Source organism: Acanthaster planci, linkage group LG10 (assembly GCF_054643075.1).
Source record: "Acanthaster planci isolate LZ-2023a linkage group LG10, COTS_SCS, whole genome shotgun sequence".
NCBI classification, from domain to species: domain Eukaryota; kingdom Metazoa; phylum Echinodermata; class Asteroidea; order Valvatida; family Acanthasteridae; genus Acanthaster; species Acanthaster planci.
The window spans coordinates 3,591,369-3,610,251 of record NC_141786.1 but is presented as its reverse complement, the minus strand read 5'-3'; the positions used below and the strand labels follow the sequence as shown (position 1 = coordinate 3,610,251).

Genomic DNA, 18,883 nt, shown 5'->3' with positions numbered 1-18,883 from the left:
TGGGCATGTCATTATTTCACTGTATGCTTTCTGCGTATTGCTTTAGGCCTATCTCGAGAAGACTATATATATATATGAATAAATAAAACACGTGAAAACATATTATGTAGAGAATGTAGTAATAATCAAACCTAGAATGGCAATGGTACAAACTGCTGGGAAACAACAGGTGGGATATACTAAACTGACCATTGCGCTCTTGAAGAAAGGGCTGTTTTTCCCCCCTCAAACATCGGTGTCGACGGCGGCTTTGTAATCTCCCATGGTCTCTACTTTATGTAATCTACAACGACTAAAGATACCACATCAATTGGCCTTTGCCTTTCTACCCAGTCACCCCCCCTACTCACAAATTCATAGTTCAGCATTCAGCTTTAGAAATGAACCACCTGAGAGCAGAAAGATGAACTGTTGACCCCAAGTACATCAATCATATTTTTCAACGGAAAGAGAAGCGTGTCAAATAATTATTTTGTTCAGTATCAGCACGGCAACATGAGTTCCAATGGCAGCAACTGTTGGTCACATGGAAAAAAAGCTTGTACATGAGGTTTGAGGACCTGACCCGCCCTCTTGCCCTCTCTCTCCGATAAGGGAACCTTCCTAGGACATCATGCTCCCCCCCCCCCAGTTTCCAGTGCACGGTGAAAATAAACGATGTAAGATATTCGAAAGTTTTGATACATGTTATACCCTAACTAGTCTTGTACACTCTAGCCTCGCTGTATTGTCAAAGGTAAAACTGTGCATGATTCCAATGAGTCGTAAATAATCTACAATGTTGTTGACATTAGCAGGGGCCTGTTGTAATATTAAGCGAAGAACCTTATTGTACCATGCGCACTACCACACCGTGCGTTAGGTGACCACTCTCCTGTATCATTATGGCCGAATAAACACACCACCTGGAGTGCTTGGGAACTTAATCAAACTTTGTCATAATATCACTTCAGGGCCCTATCTCCTATATATTGTCGATTGAAATGGAAATGGTAATTAATTCATTCAATATTTAAAGTCGTTGAGTTTGGAATAATATAAGTTATAATATATAATTAGTCAAACAATATACATAAAACATTAGGATGACAAGCACAAAGGCGAACTGAGCTTTCTCCCTGTCATTTGTTTGTAAACTTTTCCCTGTAATGTTAACTCACTTACATGTAGGTTTTGGAATTTGTCAGTTTACCAACACCATTCACATCCCTACCGCCCACACAGGTATGTACTTTCTACCCTGCCCTAATGTCACCAAAAATTAAATGACCGATTTAACTCGAGAAATTCTCGAGTGAGGGCTCAGATGTGACCTAATAAACAAAATACGTAGCAAGGATTCTTTAAAGGGCCACTCGCAGATAATGATTTTAGTACCCTGACATTAGCCATCTAAGGCCGCATCCGAATCTCTTGTCTAGAGCTAGGTCTAGCTAAGTCGTCGCTCCATCGGAAATGCGTGCCGAAGCGCAGACAATAGACCCAGCCTTAGCTCTGGAAACCCGTTTCGGACACGGTCCAATTTGAAAAACAGACAAATCAGGCCAAAGCATTACGAACACTAATTGGTCCACTAAACCTGTCATGAAGAATTATTACAAACGATGCGGAGAAAGCAATCGATCCTCGAGGAAAGAGTCTTAGCCGAAGAAAGCTTTAAAAAATGCAGCATTTCCAAATAGGGCCTATGCTCTGAGAAAGGAAAAATTGTCTTCTCTAAGATGACCGAATTCGGTTCAATTGTACCATTTTGTTTCCCTCTAGCAAAGGAAAGTCTAATAAATTTTTTCTACGCTTTTCTGTAATTTGTAAAGCCTCTGTTCTCTGGTAATTGCTATTATGGAAAAATGCACACGTGAATAATTTGACAGGATATCATAAAACATTTGTAACACTAGGCAGGATATTTTATTAAAATAAAATGATTGTTAACTCCAACAGTTAGTAAACTTGAATTTACGAATGGTTAACAGTCTTTTCCGTGATTCTTATGAAAACTTGAAAGTAACTTAAGACGGAAATTAACCTTGGCTAATCTCTTGTCTTTCGCACGTGAACGCTACACGTTTATTCTCTATGATACACTTGGTATCATCTTGGCTTGGTATACGGTATAATACTCGCTCCTTGCTCGACCGATTTGACATGGTCCTTATAAATGTAATACTTCAGGGACCTAGCACTGAAGGTGTCCTGTAGGTGGACCTTCACACACGGGTTTGTCCAGTGGCCGACTGGTAGATGGCTTCACGAAACAGAGCTTCACTTAAATCCAATGTATATATGTACAGTTGATTCACAAAAAGCTACTTTGCTACCTAAGGTTTTAATTGCAATTGAAGACTTTGGACGAGAACGATTACGATGACCGTTCCTTTGCAGCGGTAAATCAGCAAATTATTAACGAAGGTTTTGTCTTTGTCGGAATTGGAATGCTATTCTCGAGTTTTCACTTCAGCTGAAAAAGTTCTTTAGTAGTCCCGAAAAAGATATTGTGTCTCCCGAAGAGATCATAAAACTGAAAAAAATAGCGTGTCTTGCAGTGAACAGGATTAATAAAATGTCACAATTGCCTTCGTAGGAGGTCCAAGATTGTTGTGCAGAATGCCTAACGTTTGTGAAATGTGCTATATAGCCCATGCAATTAAAAGTGGCTAATGTGCGTAGTTTTGCGAAGTCAAATACAGGAATGGCCCATGATAAACTTCATAGCTGCGCTAAATCCTATGAAAATGGTCGCAGTTAATTTAAGGGACGTGTCACTTTCTGACGTAAACCGCGATGGGGCGCCCTTCATGACTTTATTTGTAAAAAACAAATCAAACAATAGGACGAAAGTGAAATAAATCTGAAACAAAACAAATATATAAAGGACAAAAGAAGTATATGTAGGACAAAACTAATACATAAACTACGAAACCAATCTATATATATAACACAGAAATACATTTCAAGGACAACGGTGATTAATATAGGATGAAAACCAATACAAATACGACAAAAACCATAAATAAACGACAAAACTAATAAAAAGAGAACGCAAACAATATATAAGACAAAACCAATACACGGAGAACGAAACTAATATATACAGAATGGAACTAAAAAATATATAGAACGAAAGTAATAAATATAGGACGAAAATTAAAAACAAATATAGAACCAAAGTAATAAATATAGAAAGAAACCGCTAAATAGGACAAAGCACCACCACCTTGACGAGAGGCCGGTTGCGATATAGACTAGAAAATGATATAACAATATAGAGAACGAAAACGTAAAATGAGACGAAGCGCCCTCTACTGACCGGTTGTGCCATACCCAGCACGGAAAGAGTTAAAGCCTGGTTTCCATATGGCCCTTTGTAACGCAGATGGTTTGCAAGACGTCAAAACACAGACAGCCGCGGAAGAGACGCGGCGCGACGTCAGTCCACCAAAACAATTAATGAAAATGGCGCCCAAAACTCGGATAATTTTCGCCAAAACTGCCTTTTTCAGGTGGCAATGATTCCTCTTGTAGCCAAACTGATACTCTAGTCTGACGTTGTTAATAGTCAGCTTTTCTGTTGACAATTAGGACTGCATATGCTAGCAATAAGGAGAAAATGGACAAAATGAGTGGTACTAAGCGAGAGTAACATCGTTGTACGCCCGTCATGCCAGTGCGCGTTTATGTAGGCCCAGTCACCGACTCATCGCAAACTTTGCCGATCCGTCTGGGTCTGATCTGCGTTATCGGCGATACCTCCGTTTGACATGTTTCCATTTGTCTGCGTTGCAGTTTGCGTCTTGATTGCGTTGCTCTCTGCGTTTTTTACGTCGATGTGGAAACCGAGCTTTACAGACAACATTTGGTGCCCCTGTGCACATACCTACATGTGACCTGTCTGAAAAAAATTGTTTTCTAAGTAAATGCTTCTGAATTTTCCTTGCTAAATTTCATATCTTGGGAGATGTAATCCCGTTATGAAAATTAGTGTTGTCCGTAACTCTCATGAAACTCTTTCCATCGACACTCTTGATGATACGATGCACATCACAACACTACACTTTACTTGTCACATAGATTTGTCGCAACGATTGGAGCTGTGATCCTGAACCACGGCTTGAGAGTTGGAGAGTAATGTGAAGGTTGACAACCTCCTTTAAAACCCCGCTTTCTATGAATTAGTTGCTTCTAATGTTTTACCCACTGGCAATGGGCCTAGGCCGACTGCTACTAGTGCCAGTGTTACACACGCAATGCCTAACACTGGCAGCAGTGCCCCTGGCGCTGGAGGCCAACTGTCAACAACGTGGTCAATCCCAATCGGCCTAACCACAGCAGCAACCGGCAACGTTGCTTAGCCATAAAGAGGGGCTTTCTCAATTGTTCCGTATGGTCCTAACATTTTGGAACAATTGAGAAAGCTCAGCATCACTTTGGAACAATTAAAATAGTTCTCCATCGTGGTTGGGAGCGATTTCCGCGAACCGGTCGGTAGATGGCGCTTTGTCTTATAAGTTTAAGGCTGAGTTCGGGCGGCTTGTTCTCGTATGTTCACGAACAGCTCGATTTGTTGTTCGTTAGTCGGCCGCTCCAATGCCAGGAACGTACGACCGGTTATCGCTGGTTGTTGCATGCAACATGGCGGCATCCATGTACGTTCTTCTAGAGTAAACTTTAGGCAGCTGGGCTGAATTCTTTTCTATTAAAAAGGAACATTCTTTCTATGTTATAGAAAATAAGTATTATTAATTTTGCAAACATCCCACTGTCTCTGGCCTTGTATTAAAGCCATCTCGCTATTTTTTTGCGGCTGTTCAAAAATCAAAATCTAACGGTTTTTCCCGTGTGTTCCTGTAAAATCCTGACGAGGAGGTAGTGTGTGATCCTGTTCCGGGAACAGTGTCCTCGAGTCGTGTTCCCCCCGTTCGAGCGCCAGAACAAGAAACCCGTGAAAGAACAGGCCGCCCGAACTTGACCATATGTTTTAATTTTTCGTTCTATATATTTTACGTTTGGATTCGATATGCTTTACATTTTGGTCTATACCACAACCGGTCTTGCGTAGAGGTGGCGGCGCTTCGTTCTATTTATTAGTTTCGTTTTATATTTATTAGTTTAGTTCTATATATATATGTTTTGTTCCACGCTGTTTTAGTGTCGATCTGCATATTTTAGTTTCGCTATATAGTTTTGTAGTGTCTATATTGGTTTTGTCCCTTATGTTATTTTTGGTTCTCTGTTTATTAGTTTCGTCGTTTGTTTGTGAGTTTTGTCCCATATTTATTGGTTTTCGTCCTATATAAAGGACCTTTGTCCTAATTTGTCCTATAATAGATTGGTTCTTGCCCTCTGTACACTTCTTCATTTTCATTTTAAATTTATTTCACGTTAGTCATGTCATATAGACAGACAGACAGACAGACTGACAGAAAGACAGACAGACAGACTGCGGCTGAAATATATGCGTACTAATGAAAGTAATAGGCTATCGACTACAGCGTTTTCCAATACCTTGTACTCCTGCATTACTGCTAGCCGCTGCCGAGACTAATTGCACATGGCCCCAGATGCAGATCATGTACACACAAGTGTGTATTTGCCTGCAACTGGGGACCCCCTATTGTTCCTCTTTTGTTTGTACTTTAACTTTTTTACAAGACCACCCATATGTTTTGTACACAGTTGTCAATCGGGGACCCTCTGTCAATCGGGGACCTTATTGTCCTCTATTGTTCAAAGTCCCCAATTGAATGCAGAAACAAACTCACGTATACAGCGCACCCACGACAGCGCAAACTATAATTATCATAAAATAAGGACGGCCCGACGTTTCGATGCTAGCCTGAGGACCGAAACGTCAGGCCTTCCTTATTTCTGATTTGTATTTTAGCTACCTGTAGCCGGCAAGCAGATGGCAGCAAACAGTAATTAGTCAACCATGCGATTTGTCGGCCTCACTTAATAGGAAAGGTATGGTAACTGTCCACAGACTGGTCACGTGTCTGGCTGCAGTTAGTAGGCATTGGTCCAAAATGTATGCGTAAAAGAAAAAAATGTGCATACGACTAAGTCGTTATCGTGCAAACCTGCGGAATACGTATTACTTTCACACAACAGGTGATCTCTGAGCTTTGAAGAGGACTATTAACAGGGAGTGGTTCTAGTCTACCTGTTCCTTATTGTTTTGAATTTTCTGGAATCTGAGAGGAGACTCAACCCGAGTTGAACGCTATAACTATTTCCAAGGGGTGAGAAGCCTGCAGTCACCAGAATGCAACCTCCAGCTTTTGGGTCAGTTGTTGCTGTCATCCTGGGTAAGTTCATATTTCTTTTAACCTTCCTAATTTTCCCTCGATATTGTAGTGATGGTGAAGCGCCAATAGACGGGGAAGAAAAGTTCCCTAGACTTAAGCGTGCAGTTCCAGCAAATAAGAATATCAATCAAACGACGGTGGTTATCTCGGGAGATAAAAACTTTTCGTTTTTCTTGGTTATTTTCTTTCCATCTGAAAAGGTGGAAAACATAAAACACCACGTTGCCAATAACGGGAATAACATGCATTGTGAAATGAAAAACTACCACATGCAAATCAACAAGCTGTATGTGTGCTTTCAGGTTGAAAACCAAGTTGGCATGAATGAAAGCGTTGGCTAAAGCTTGAGGGCAGCCTCGTTCCCTCCTTGTTATAGTGCTGGCCTGGAATTTCGGGCTGCATTAATGAAACAGGAAGGGAAGGGGGTTGGTTCAGACACCCTTGACGCCCAGGAGGAGCTTTAAGTATAAATGAGTACTGCAATGTCGACTGGCCTCCGCGCACGCACACCGAGTGCAGGCCTTTCGGAAAACCAAAGTGCACTTTATCTCTTCGCGACCAAATGAATGATATAAACATCACCTTCGTCAGGTATTCCTGATTACAATGTTGTAATAGAATTGATACTCATTTTCTTGTATAAATGTATTGGAAAGCCTTTGGAATGCCCCTTGAGAAATTTGCGGATCGAAATTTGAAGTAAATTTCACATTGTTTCGCGGAAAATTTTTCTCGATGGAAATAAGTTTTAGTTAATAGGTAAATACATGATCATCTCCTAAGTGGTTTCCCCAAACTTAGACACACTGGATGGCAATTAGGTGGAGTCTCACTCGAACGGATGAGCAATGGAGCACAAAACCATGAACTAACTTAAAATGTAATGGATACCAGCATTGCTAGTTTTTTCTTGCCATTATCATGTACTGGTATATATAAAATCGGCCATGAAAGACATGAAGGCTTCTGGTCTTGAATATTTCATGGCCGAAGTCATTCTCTGTAGGTAAAATCCATTTGTGTTTGAATTATTCAGGTAAGTGAGAAAACTAGAAATTCGACAGTTGTTGTCAATGGAAGACTGCCGTCGGTACACTTTACTGAGAAAGCATTTTTGATGATGCAATACACTTTTGGTGCTGCTTAATTTTCTGCCTGCCTGCAAATCCCGAAAATCACTACCCACCAGACTTTGCAATACAACCGTCTGGCAATAACATCTTTATTTTACTTTATTAATAAATTACCAAACAATAGGAACTTTAGTGAAATTTATATGTTGCCAAACCCAAAAAAGACCCCCCTCATAATTTTGCAGTTTCCCCCGTTACCCTTTTTGTATTTAAATATCCTCTCTTATGATTACAATCCATCGGCAAATCAGAGTAGGTGACTTGAACGGGAACCTCGTCAGCGTTATTTGAATGCTGACCGGAGACGAGGAGAGACGTGTTGTTTATTTCCTCCCATTTCCCGTTTTCCAGAAATAAACTGACGTCAAGAAATTTTAGCCGGCGTGTCCTGTCCCATTTTATTGACTCGTAACAACCTGGGTCACCTATATGTGGCCCCATCAACTATTCCGCTTAACTTCATGCGTGACATTAAGGATTAATTTATGCTTAGGCACCTCTGAAACGAAGCCACACGTGTGGCACTTTAAATTGAATACGTGCACAAACAGTAGAAGTTACCTTACCTGAAGTTGCGTATCAAGACCTCTTAGCTAATCGTAACAATTAATGTTGTAAATAATAGTTGTAATAATAATGTTCCCATTTAGTTTCTCAAATTGTCTGTTGTTTAATATCACATAAGATCTGATTGATTTTAAAGCTTTTTTTCGAGATGGCGATCGCTTTTATTTGCTATATTATTATTATGCTATATGGCTTATTGTCTAGTTTACTTTTATATTTATTAGTTACATCCGTATATTAATTTATATCTGCGTGCCACTTGCTTAATACATTTCTAAATTCTGATTGAACTGAATAGTTGCATAACCCAACTACCCGTTTTATCAATATATCCAGCAGTACTGATTAATGTTCGTCTAGTTGTGTATCTGATTGTTTGCCGGTAAATGTTGTGTTGCTTTTTGTAATGTGGTCTACTTATAACCCCTCTTCATTGCTAGGTTCTGACTTCTTTACCTATGTATCTTTGTCATATTAACACCGTTATTCATCGCTATTCTTTGCCCCTGTCCTTTTCAAGAGACTGATCCAGTTTGCGTGGTTCTTTTGCTTTACCGGTTTAACCCCACCGTCTCTCTCTTCTCCGTGATATTAAAAAATATCGAAGACGAATGAGAATTGCATTTCTTATGCATAACAAAGTTCTGAAAGACAGGCCTTTAAAACCTTCATCTACGTGGCACCCCAGATCCACACAAAATTCAACTATTGAGAATTACTAGGAAGCCAACAAGATAAAACTAGCCCGAATCTGTTGTCATCAAACCCTTGGACAAAGGCCGTAGCATTTGCATCATGAACCGAGAGGACTACATAAAAGTCAGTTTCAAACATCTTGACGCCCACGCCACCACTACGAAAAAGTAGACAGGGATTCGAGAAACTCAAAGTTCACAAAGTCCTAACCGACACGCTAAAAAGCAAATACATAGACAAGCACACCTTTGCTAAACTTGATCAACTTGGACAAACCATCTTCTGCCCCACTATGTGTTTTCTTCCGAAATACACAAAACACCCCACATATTTAGGGCTGTGACCCAGCCCTAAATAGGTCGGAGTCACCAGGTTTTACAGAATACTGAAGTGTGACGCCATTTTTATCAAGTGAGTGTTGCGCAAGCGTGTTGGTTCACACCAAATTTCTGGCACTAATACCTTTTACACACATAAATGTGCGTGGAACGCTCAGAACCCACACTAATTTCTCACGACGGCCTTTGGTACATGGGCTTCATTTAGTTTGCACGGTGCCTTATTTTCCTAGTGCAAGTGACCCATTTGGGCACAGTTCTGGCTGAGAAGGTGTGCTACTTTAGCCAAGAGCCCGACCCAAGCCAGAATGGTCGTCTTCGCTGGGTCTTGCCTGGTAGTAAGAGCGATCAGTGTGCTTGTACCAGCATCTTGCCGGGTCCTGTGTACACCGTGCCGCTCCAAAGATCACAGGGACCGCTTTACACTGATACTCCAATCTTTACCAGTAACCAGGAGGAGATTCATGACTACTCTGACTGCAATGGTTTGTATACTCGAAGCCTATTGTTTGTAAATGGTAATCTAATCTGTCTCAGTGTGATATCACATCAAGAAATTTACATTTCCGTCACCCATGACTGAGCACAAAACGGTTTAATGGACCGTGACAGATATGGCTTAAATACCCAGATGGCTCACAGGTTATACAGCGTGAAGCATTGATATAGATAAAACAAAAGCAGTACACTACTGTAACCAAGCAGTTTGGAGTCAAAAATGCAAAAAGGAACCCAAACGAAACTTGAGCCAAGATGACAAAATGAAAACAAAGGAGCTGCGAGGATTGTGTGAAATGCAGAAAACAGGATAGTTTAATATAAACTACTCACACATTACAGGGAATGGTAACAAGTAGAGAAGAAGTCAGAAATTCCCTAATAACGATTTTGTGTTCACATTGCAGCACAATATATACTCAATTATGAAACAAAATATATACTCAATTATGAAAATCCGATGTTACTAAAGGAATATTATATCTAACAAATTGCGATTTGCAAGGCCACTGTAGAACAGTGGGTCAGGTAAAAACACCTAAAAGAAGTATATCGAAAGATCTGCATATTAAACCCACAGTCTCGCAACATACAAAATGACTCCAAACAAATCACATTTCATATTTACATTAAATAGCTGAATTAAACAATTTACGAAGTGACTAAGTTGAGCTTTAATAAAGGTGCTTTTACAAGCCTGGCGCCTGAAGTCAATTATGAATGTCTTGTGTAAGCAGCTACGGCAACATTAAGTAGCCCGGGCTATTGGACTTCACGAGGTGGACTGTGATTCCTGCAGACAGAACTCAACGTAACAAACGAAGGTGAAAAAATCTAGACTTCAGAAAAGTCTGTTCTTAAGGCATGGCTGTTGGTGCAGGAATGAGCTCATAGGCCTACTAACATGTAAAAGTTCCTGTCCCGCATTGACGATTTAGCCAGCGTACGCCAACGTATGAGCAATTTTGTCAATAGGCTTGCGTACGTCGATTACATTATGGGCAAGTTTAAAGCACGCTGGTATACGTTGTAGTACGGCAATGTCATCGAAAATTTTTGTTCGAGCATAAGAGTTTTCGACTTGAGCCAGCGTATGGCCCATACGTCCCGCATACACGGGTCAGAAGTTGCAGGTGAGCTATGGGATGGTTGACTCACGCGCACGCACGTTAGATGTAGGTTACTCATAAGTCGAAAAAAATGGAGATAATGTCTAGCGTACCCCCAAAATAGGTCTAACCTATGAGTAGCGTGCTTTGAACCAATGGGAAACTTATACCAAACTTCCCAAACGTATGTTGACGTATGTAGACGTATTTGACGTGTTCCGTATGACCACAGAAAATACTGAGCGTGTTTGTAACTTAAAGCTACCGTATATAAGTTATCTGTAAGTTATCAAAACGTTCTATTATAAGTTACTAAAACGTTATGGGCATGTCCAACTCGTTATGAATACGCTATGTATATGTCCAAAATTGAAAAAGTCGATAGTTCAGCGTATGCCAGCGTATTTTCCGATTTTTGTATGCGTCGGCATACGCTGGCTAAAGGTCAGGGTGTGACGGGGCCTTTATAGCAGAACCACGCCCTAAACGGGTCAATAATCTCTAGGAATGTCAATACATGTACAACGAACAACTTGGTATGCACACCCAAGGTAGGGAATGTGACTATAGAACGTTCAGAATAAATTCTTGACCAAGAAATACCTCCAGTAACCGGTTGACCATACCCAAGGGAAGGCTGGTTACACCATTTGATACGTGATATGTGGCAAAGGGGACCCCCTCTATTGTGTCTTTTTTGTGATGACGATATCTTTGGAATTCCTTTCAGATTTCAAGAGGGTTTGCAGTAGGCGCATTAGCCTAAGGGCATTGTGGCTTGCGCATCACATTGAGGGGGTCCCTCTATGCCATATATCTTGCTGGTTACACTACCAAAATCTTTAATTCAGAGAGAACCAGAGTTAGGGACTTATTCTTGCCGCAGCCTAACCTGCGTCCTTCACCATGTCCCAATTTCTTTCAGCACAATTTCTACCCTTGTTTGAATCGCGATGGGCATCATACATTTGGGGGATTCCATCATATATTACGTAATTCTGACAAGAAAGCTGTCTGTGGACAGTATGAATTCAACATCCCGACAGTTATTCGGTGCAAGGCCATTTCTGACTTAGTCCATTAAACCACTTCATGCTCAGTCATCGATGACGGAAATTTGGAGTTTTTGTGAAAAAACGTCATTTTTGCATGTACGACTTTTGGTCCGTTTCGTATCCGTATCACTTGCCGCGTTCACTCCTATGTCCCTGTCCCCCATGGGTGTAAATCTCGGGGACATGTCCCCCACGTTTTGACCTGGAAGGATGGGTTGTTGAATCCTCCTCTTGCTTTTCTGAATGAGAAACGTACCGCAGAGTGGTGAAGAATCGTTCGGACTTTCAAACAACCAATACGGGCGACCCACAAAAGTGCGCCTCCAAGAGTTTGCAACCTGTTGGCCAATTGCAATGCGCGAAATCTGTCATCCCTTTCTAAACGCGCGTTTGGTGGACAGATTTCGCGCATTATAATTGGCCAGTGCATTGAAAACTCTTTGAGGCGCACTATTGCAAAACGCCCGTATTCAAAATGTATTCAAAGCACTCGAATAAGCTTAAAGGTGCCTGTACAACTTTTTGAAAATCCACATATACGCCCTTTTGTTGTAAGGTCTACAGGAGTTTAATGCATACCACATATGTATTAATGTGTCACGAGCTTCATCCATAATGTCATATTGGTGCCAGTATCCCCACGCATTTCAAATGTACACAACTGATCTCCACGGCATACACACAAGACGAGATGGCGCACTATGAACACATTGTAAAAAAATACAAACTACCTTTGGTTTCAATACTCTACTAACTCCTATACACCAATAGAAAAGTGACCCGATCGTTTACTTTGCCACAGAACTGTGTCAAGATCGTGTGTTGTTAACAAGGTATAACTTTTGGGATTCGTGCTATTATCAGCTCTTAGTCTCAGTCCTTTTATTTCATTTCAAGAAATACTTTTAATGTTGAATTCCTGTCTGATTTCAATAAGATCCTTGCAGTCGTAACCCTTGTCAAAATGGAGGAACATGCTTGCAATCTGGCCGCTCTTTCCATTGTCAATGTGCAACTGGACTACTGGGTCAAAAATGCGACGAAAAGCCATGCGGTAAGTCACAAGCAATATGTCGCAAACAGCTCACGTCCTGCCTTTGTTGATCTACGATGGCCCAAAATGCACTTCAAAATGTTGAAGATTTATTTAACGGCTTTTTCTCACATGAATTCTCGGCTAAATAGAAGGCACATTACAAAATATGCAGTCAGCTTTAATTGTGAGGGGGACGTGGGAACCAAGACAATTCACCCACCCTCTCAGGGATACAATGGAGAACTGCAATGGGAGTGAGGCTGATACATTAATGGGGTTTGAACGCTATGTCTTAACATAATTAGGACCTACGACCAGACGATGTCAGAGTTCCTAAAATAAACTTTTGCATTAAACTATACCTGCAGGTTCTTCTATACATTTCAGTTTACATTGAAGAGGGTCAATCCTGAATTATGTTGGTTTCAGATTGTGCTGAATTGCATTCTCATCAAATAAACCGGAGTGGTGTTTATACCATTTATCCGTCGATGTACCCTGGCGGCCTGGAGGTGTACTGTGACATGGATGCTGTTTACCCACACGGCTGGATTGTAAGTTTGTTATATTGAATTCAATGAGGAAAGCCATTGCATTTACTTGAAAACAAAATTATTTAGAAGATTCTCTGCGTCTGTGGTTTTCAGGCAAGTACAATAAATTGAATAAATCTCTTGAAAATGACACAGACCGGAGATTTATGGTTGAAATAAACAAGTGGAAGAAACACAGTGATTTAATTCCATCCTTGCCAGGTCTTGCCCAGGATGAATGGTGAATGATAAGGAGAGAAGGGGTAGTGTGAAAATGTGTCTGTTAAATTAATTTTGTCGAAGCAAAGACAACGTTAGCTAAACTACTGTCAAGTTGATAAAAGATACTAAATATTAGAAAATATGTTATCACAAGAATTCAGAAAGAAACGGGTGAGGTAAAGTAGTTACCTGAGGGGAAAAAGGACCAACAAGTTGAATTTCGATCCTTCACAAATTAAGGAAGACAAAATTTTCAACATAAAGAAATTCTACGGTTTAGGTGTTTCAAAGGTGGTTTGACGGGTCGGTGAATTTCACTCGCAAGTGGACCGAGTGCCGGGACGGATTCGGCAATCTGACGGGCGAATTCTGGCTTGGAAACGAGAAACTTCGTCAGCTAACATCTGAGAAAAAATGGTTACTACGGATTGATCTGACGTTTGACAATCAGACCAGCGTGACAAAGACTACCAGTTACCGATGGCCATTCCGTGTTGAAGGTGACAATTATGCCCTGAGTGTTGGAAGGTCAACAGGTACGGGTATACTCTTCACTGAGGCATTATTTGATTGTCCTCTCTTTTAGGCAGCGGTGGTACCAGACTTTATATATACCGGAAGGGGTCAACCAAAATACCAAATGTCATTTTATATCTTCCGAGACTGCGCAAGCCCTTTGTTAATGTATTCACAATAAGTTATTGACAAAATAATCTGTGAGAAACTAATCCAACACTAACCTGCGACGTTCACACTTATTTCAAGAACACAGTCTCTAGCCTTACAAATTCTACAGTCGCCTGCTTGTATTTTCTTCTTGACTTATATCCGTGCTAATGTGGCTACTGATGGAATATGAAATGAATTTTGCATTTTCAGTCTTATGTCATCTTCAGGTTTTTTTCCTGTAATAATTGCAATTCCTGCATGCTCTTTCCCAATTTACTCATTTTTCTCAATATGACCATTTTTTGTCAAAATATCCATATGGATAGGCAGACAATTTTATTTTTCCCTTTTTTACATCTGCATCAAACCAAGCTGGACCTCAATTGAACGGGCCAAGTTTTCCTACCTCCAACATGGACAACAATGAGGATACCGATGCTAATTTTGCGGCTAAACTGAAGGGAGGTTGGTGGTTTGGAGCATGCAGTGGTAACTCTGATGGTCCCGACGGCCTTACCGGGGAATATGAACGAGGTCCAGATTATTGTGGTATAGTATGGGAAGACCATCGAATAGTCAAATGTGAAATGAAGCTCAGTCGGTATTACATGTAGTGTAAAAACTGACAGGAAACCAACAACATTAAGGGAACCACTATCAAGGTAGAGTGTCAAATTCCTCAAATCGGAGGCACATCATTTGTAATTCAATTTTTCCAAAATTTGAGGAAAATGGAATTAAAATCATCTCTTTTGAAAAATTGACCATGCGCAATGAAATATTTCAAACCGAAGCAAAACTTTCGGCAAGAAAATCGCCCCAAAAGAGACGTAGGGTTCATTAAATTATTCTATGATCCTTTCATGAAGAGTTAATCACAAAATCAAACGAGAAATTAAAAAAGTATGTACATGCGGATTTGGCATTCATTTTCTGAATAAGCATGGGTACAATTAGTAAATAAAATCAGATGTTGACATTGTGTACCCTTTCCATACAAACAATACGGATAATTATTTGCTATGGTTTGGTCGATGAGATGTTCAGTAGTAAATTCTACTAAACTCCTCGCAATCAACTGTAAGTGTAGTCGTTGCCCTTAATTACACGTTTAATTGTGTTAGTTGCATGATTCTGACGTTGTTTTGGTAGTTTGTTGCACAGTGTATTTTGTCACTAACGATGCAGTGTTAAAATAAGAAACGAGCAAAAAGAATACACCTCAGATTCATGGAGTTTTTGGACTGAAAGTTCATCATTTGGTGTTAGATTTGAAATCAAAAAGAATAAATTCAATCGTAAATGGTGTATCCAAACATAGGTTTTAGTCTGATCAAAACTGGCTTCACGAGTCAGGAAAATTGTGTTTGTTCAAATAGTCGTGTGCGCCGTCTTTGATTTTGTTACATAATCATCATTCACGCTTGGTAGATGAGTAGGACACAATTAATTCACCAAACAAAGAGTACCAATTAAGTTCTGGTTACTAGCTATTAAAGGGGATGGGCTGTGCTGCGAAAGTTTCTTGTAAAATATGCATGAACACATTAAACAAACATATATATAACAAGAAAACACACCTGCACAATTTCAAAATGCGCGGAAATATGTTAAAAATTATAGGTTTCACGTTCCTATTCCACTCACTTCTGGGAGCAACAGCTAAACAAAAGCCATCGGGTACAGAAAGTCGTCTGAAGAAATTCCTAAGAATCGTGACGTCATAGGACGGAGTCCTTTATCCGGCGACTGTTTTACTGTTACGCAACGACGCGTCGACATGTACGTAATAGCATTAGCGTGTGCAGCCTGGCAGACTCAAGCGTCAATAATTCCAGCGTTGACACTTTTACCGATCATGACAGCGATCAGTTGTCATGGTCGTATTATTCTTTTCACGAAGAAAGCGACCGATTTCGATAAGTTTCTTTGACGAGCTCAAGCGGAGACTGAGAAACATACACAGAAAACGTCAATTTTTGCTGATTTCATAGACATAAAAGAGGGATTAATCCAACTTATTGTATATAAGACGGTTGAAAACTACCACATAACGTTAATTTAACCTTACATGGCCCATCCCTTTAACTTGTGAGATTTGGATGTTATGTGAATTCAAAATTTTTAGCAGCCGATTTTGTGCTCCGTATTAACAAGAATCTTAGCAAATGTTCATGCATGACCTCACTTTGACATAAATGAATAAAAATAAGAGGTAATATCGTGAAATGGGAAAGAGAAAATATACGTATTGAGACTGCTAATTAAATGAATGGTGTGGATCACAATATGTAGGCATGAACGTGTATATCTATACATAGAGTCAAATTAAACATTCAGTATTTTTTCACAGTTACATTAGAAGTTATAACAAGAATCTACACTGCTAATTTGCCAATTAGTGTATCAATTAAATAATGACTGCGTCTTGTGAATAACAAATTATGATTGTACAAGTAAGTAATCTGTGTAAAATACAAGCTTTTTGCTGACAAAGAATGAACGAATTTGGTGGCAATGAAACTCGTGTTTCGTAGGGTTCCTTGCAATTCTCTTCTTTCATTGGATCAAATAATATTCTAAGCGATAGCCCATGCTCGGCGTTCCGGGTACAAATCTATTATGCCTACAACAATGGATAAAAATTGTGTTTTGCGGTTAAACATGAATATTCGATATTTTGTGTGCTTTAACTAAGTCATTTTGATAAGGAGCAAATAAGATTCGAGTCTGGATTGTACATTTTAGTATATATGCGTGGCATCACTGTTACATATGTATAGAAATTACTAAGTCGCGATAATATTTTGGAAAGAAACGTCGAGAAATCTGGATTAATTCCAAATTTCAGTCCAAATTGTGCTGAGACCAATTCCAAGAACAACTCATTTCATGCCGAGGCCGAGATCAAGATAGGCTTCCAAAAATCGGTCTCATTTTCTTTTGTTTGCTTTCGTTTGGCTGTTGTTCTTTTTGTAGGAGGTTACCAAGTCTGGTGAATTTTGGAAATCTACCATATCGTGTTCAATTGGACTCCACAGTGGGAAGGCAGCATATCGTCGTCGTTTAAATTATTCTTTTCATTTTAATTTCATTTCTTTTTCATTCCAATGCGCACGCTCAACTACAAACACGATCGTCTTCTTCTTGGTTTCCCAAAGTTAGACACACTGGATGGCAATATGGTGGAGTCTTACTCGAACGGATGAGCAATGGAACACAGACCAATTAAGACTTGTACTTAGTAAATCTAATGGATACCAGCATTGGCAATTTGGAATGCCACGTATATAAAATCGGCTGCGAAAGACATAAATGCTTCTGGTCCTGGATATTTCATGTCCGAGGTCATTCTACGTTGGTATAATCCATTTATGTTTGAATTATTTAATAACGAAGATACCAATGCTAATTGTGCAGATGAACTGTAGGAAGGTTGGAGGCTTGATAGGTGCGATGGAGCTCTGAACGCCCTTAAACTACTTCCTGACGGTGATTCCGGATGCGTGGCTGGGGTCTCCAAACTCGGACAAAGGGAAAAGGCCCTTGTAGCACAAGACCATGCTCGGAACAAAAAAACAAATTAAAAACAGGCTGCTGGGAATTACCGACATTTTTCACTCTCAAAAGTGGAGATAATCCAGCCTTGTTTTAAAATAGTATACCTTGGCCTCGAGCATTTCGAGCAAGCGGATAACCGCAGCGATGAGCCACTCAGCACCGCTGCACGCTAATCTGGCCCCCATTGAAAAGAGATTAAGCATTGCACTGAGCCAGGTTCGTGAACAAAAGAAAGTTTTAAACACCGAACAATCTGGGCTTTCTTTACAAGGCTGCAGGCCTGGCTGAAATATTCAGGCGTAAATAGATTTTGTCTGTCAGGCTTGAGTCGACACCAGACAGTCCTTCAAGTGTTTGTAAGTGTCCAGTAAATGAAGATAGGACTTTTTAAAGGATTTTGAAAAAAAATGATAATATCCCGGCTCAGCATCAACAACGTTGATAAGTACCCCGGCAGGAAGTGGTTTAATGGGGAACACCAATGAGGTCCAGAATGATCGCGGTATGATATGTACTTGATGGGAAGACCACCGAATAGTCAAGGATGAAAAAAAGCACGGTCAGTGATAAAGTGATCAGAGAGCCAGTCTACAGTGGAAATAAATCACTTGTCACAACGACTAACGACGACTAATACGTAAATTTCATCACGTAATTACAGCCTCACAGGTAACCCCCAACATAGGGTTATCACTTCCTATGAGTCACGACAATAATTATCGGCATGTACAGTGTCCAGGGCATCAATCCACCCCCAAACGCTGATGTCACAAGGTCATGTCAGGGACAACACCTTAATATTATCACTTGACTGCCCCTCTGGAGGCACTCACAAACTGGTAGGCCCCCCTCAGTCACGTGACCTATAGTGAGTATCAAACATTAGCAAAGTCAGCGTCCTCCCATTTCAAAGTGTGGCATATGTGTCATTCACCCCAAAAATGAAGCCGACAGTCAGTAAGGCACTCATACTTCAAATGTGCTGAGCACTTACACCGAAAATCGGCATTCTTTGGGGTAAACCACACTTTGCTATGGACGGACGTCGTGCTTGTTGGTGTTTGATACCCACTATAGGTCATGTGACTTAGCTGGCGCAATTGGTATATTGCAAGTTCAGTGCCCGCGTCATGAAATGGCTTCACAGATTATACAGGGACA

General features: G+C 40.3%; 1 protein-coding gene across 1 annotated transcript; it reads left to right on the top strand.

Moving 5' to 3' along the window:
• Positions 1-5,964: 5,964 nt before the first annotated feature.
• LOC110984298 (ficolin-3-like) lies at positions 5,965-16,664 on the top strand. Its single transcript, XM_022244323.2, has 6 exons — positions 5,965-6,305; positions 9,273-9,524; positions 12,639-12,755; positions 13,167-13,291; positions 13,773-14,028; positions 14,534-16,664. Exons 1-6 carry the CDS (start codon positions 6,263-6,265, stop codon positions 14,773-14,775), a joined length of 1,035 nt encoding a protein of 344 aa, XP_022100015.2. The 5' UTR covers positions 5,965-6,262; the 3' UTR covers positions 14,776-16,664.
• The last annotated feature ends 2,219 nt before the right edge of the window (positions 16,665-18,883 follow it).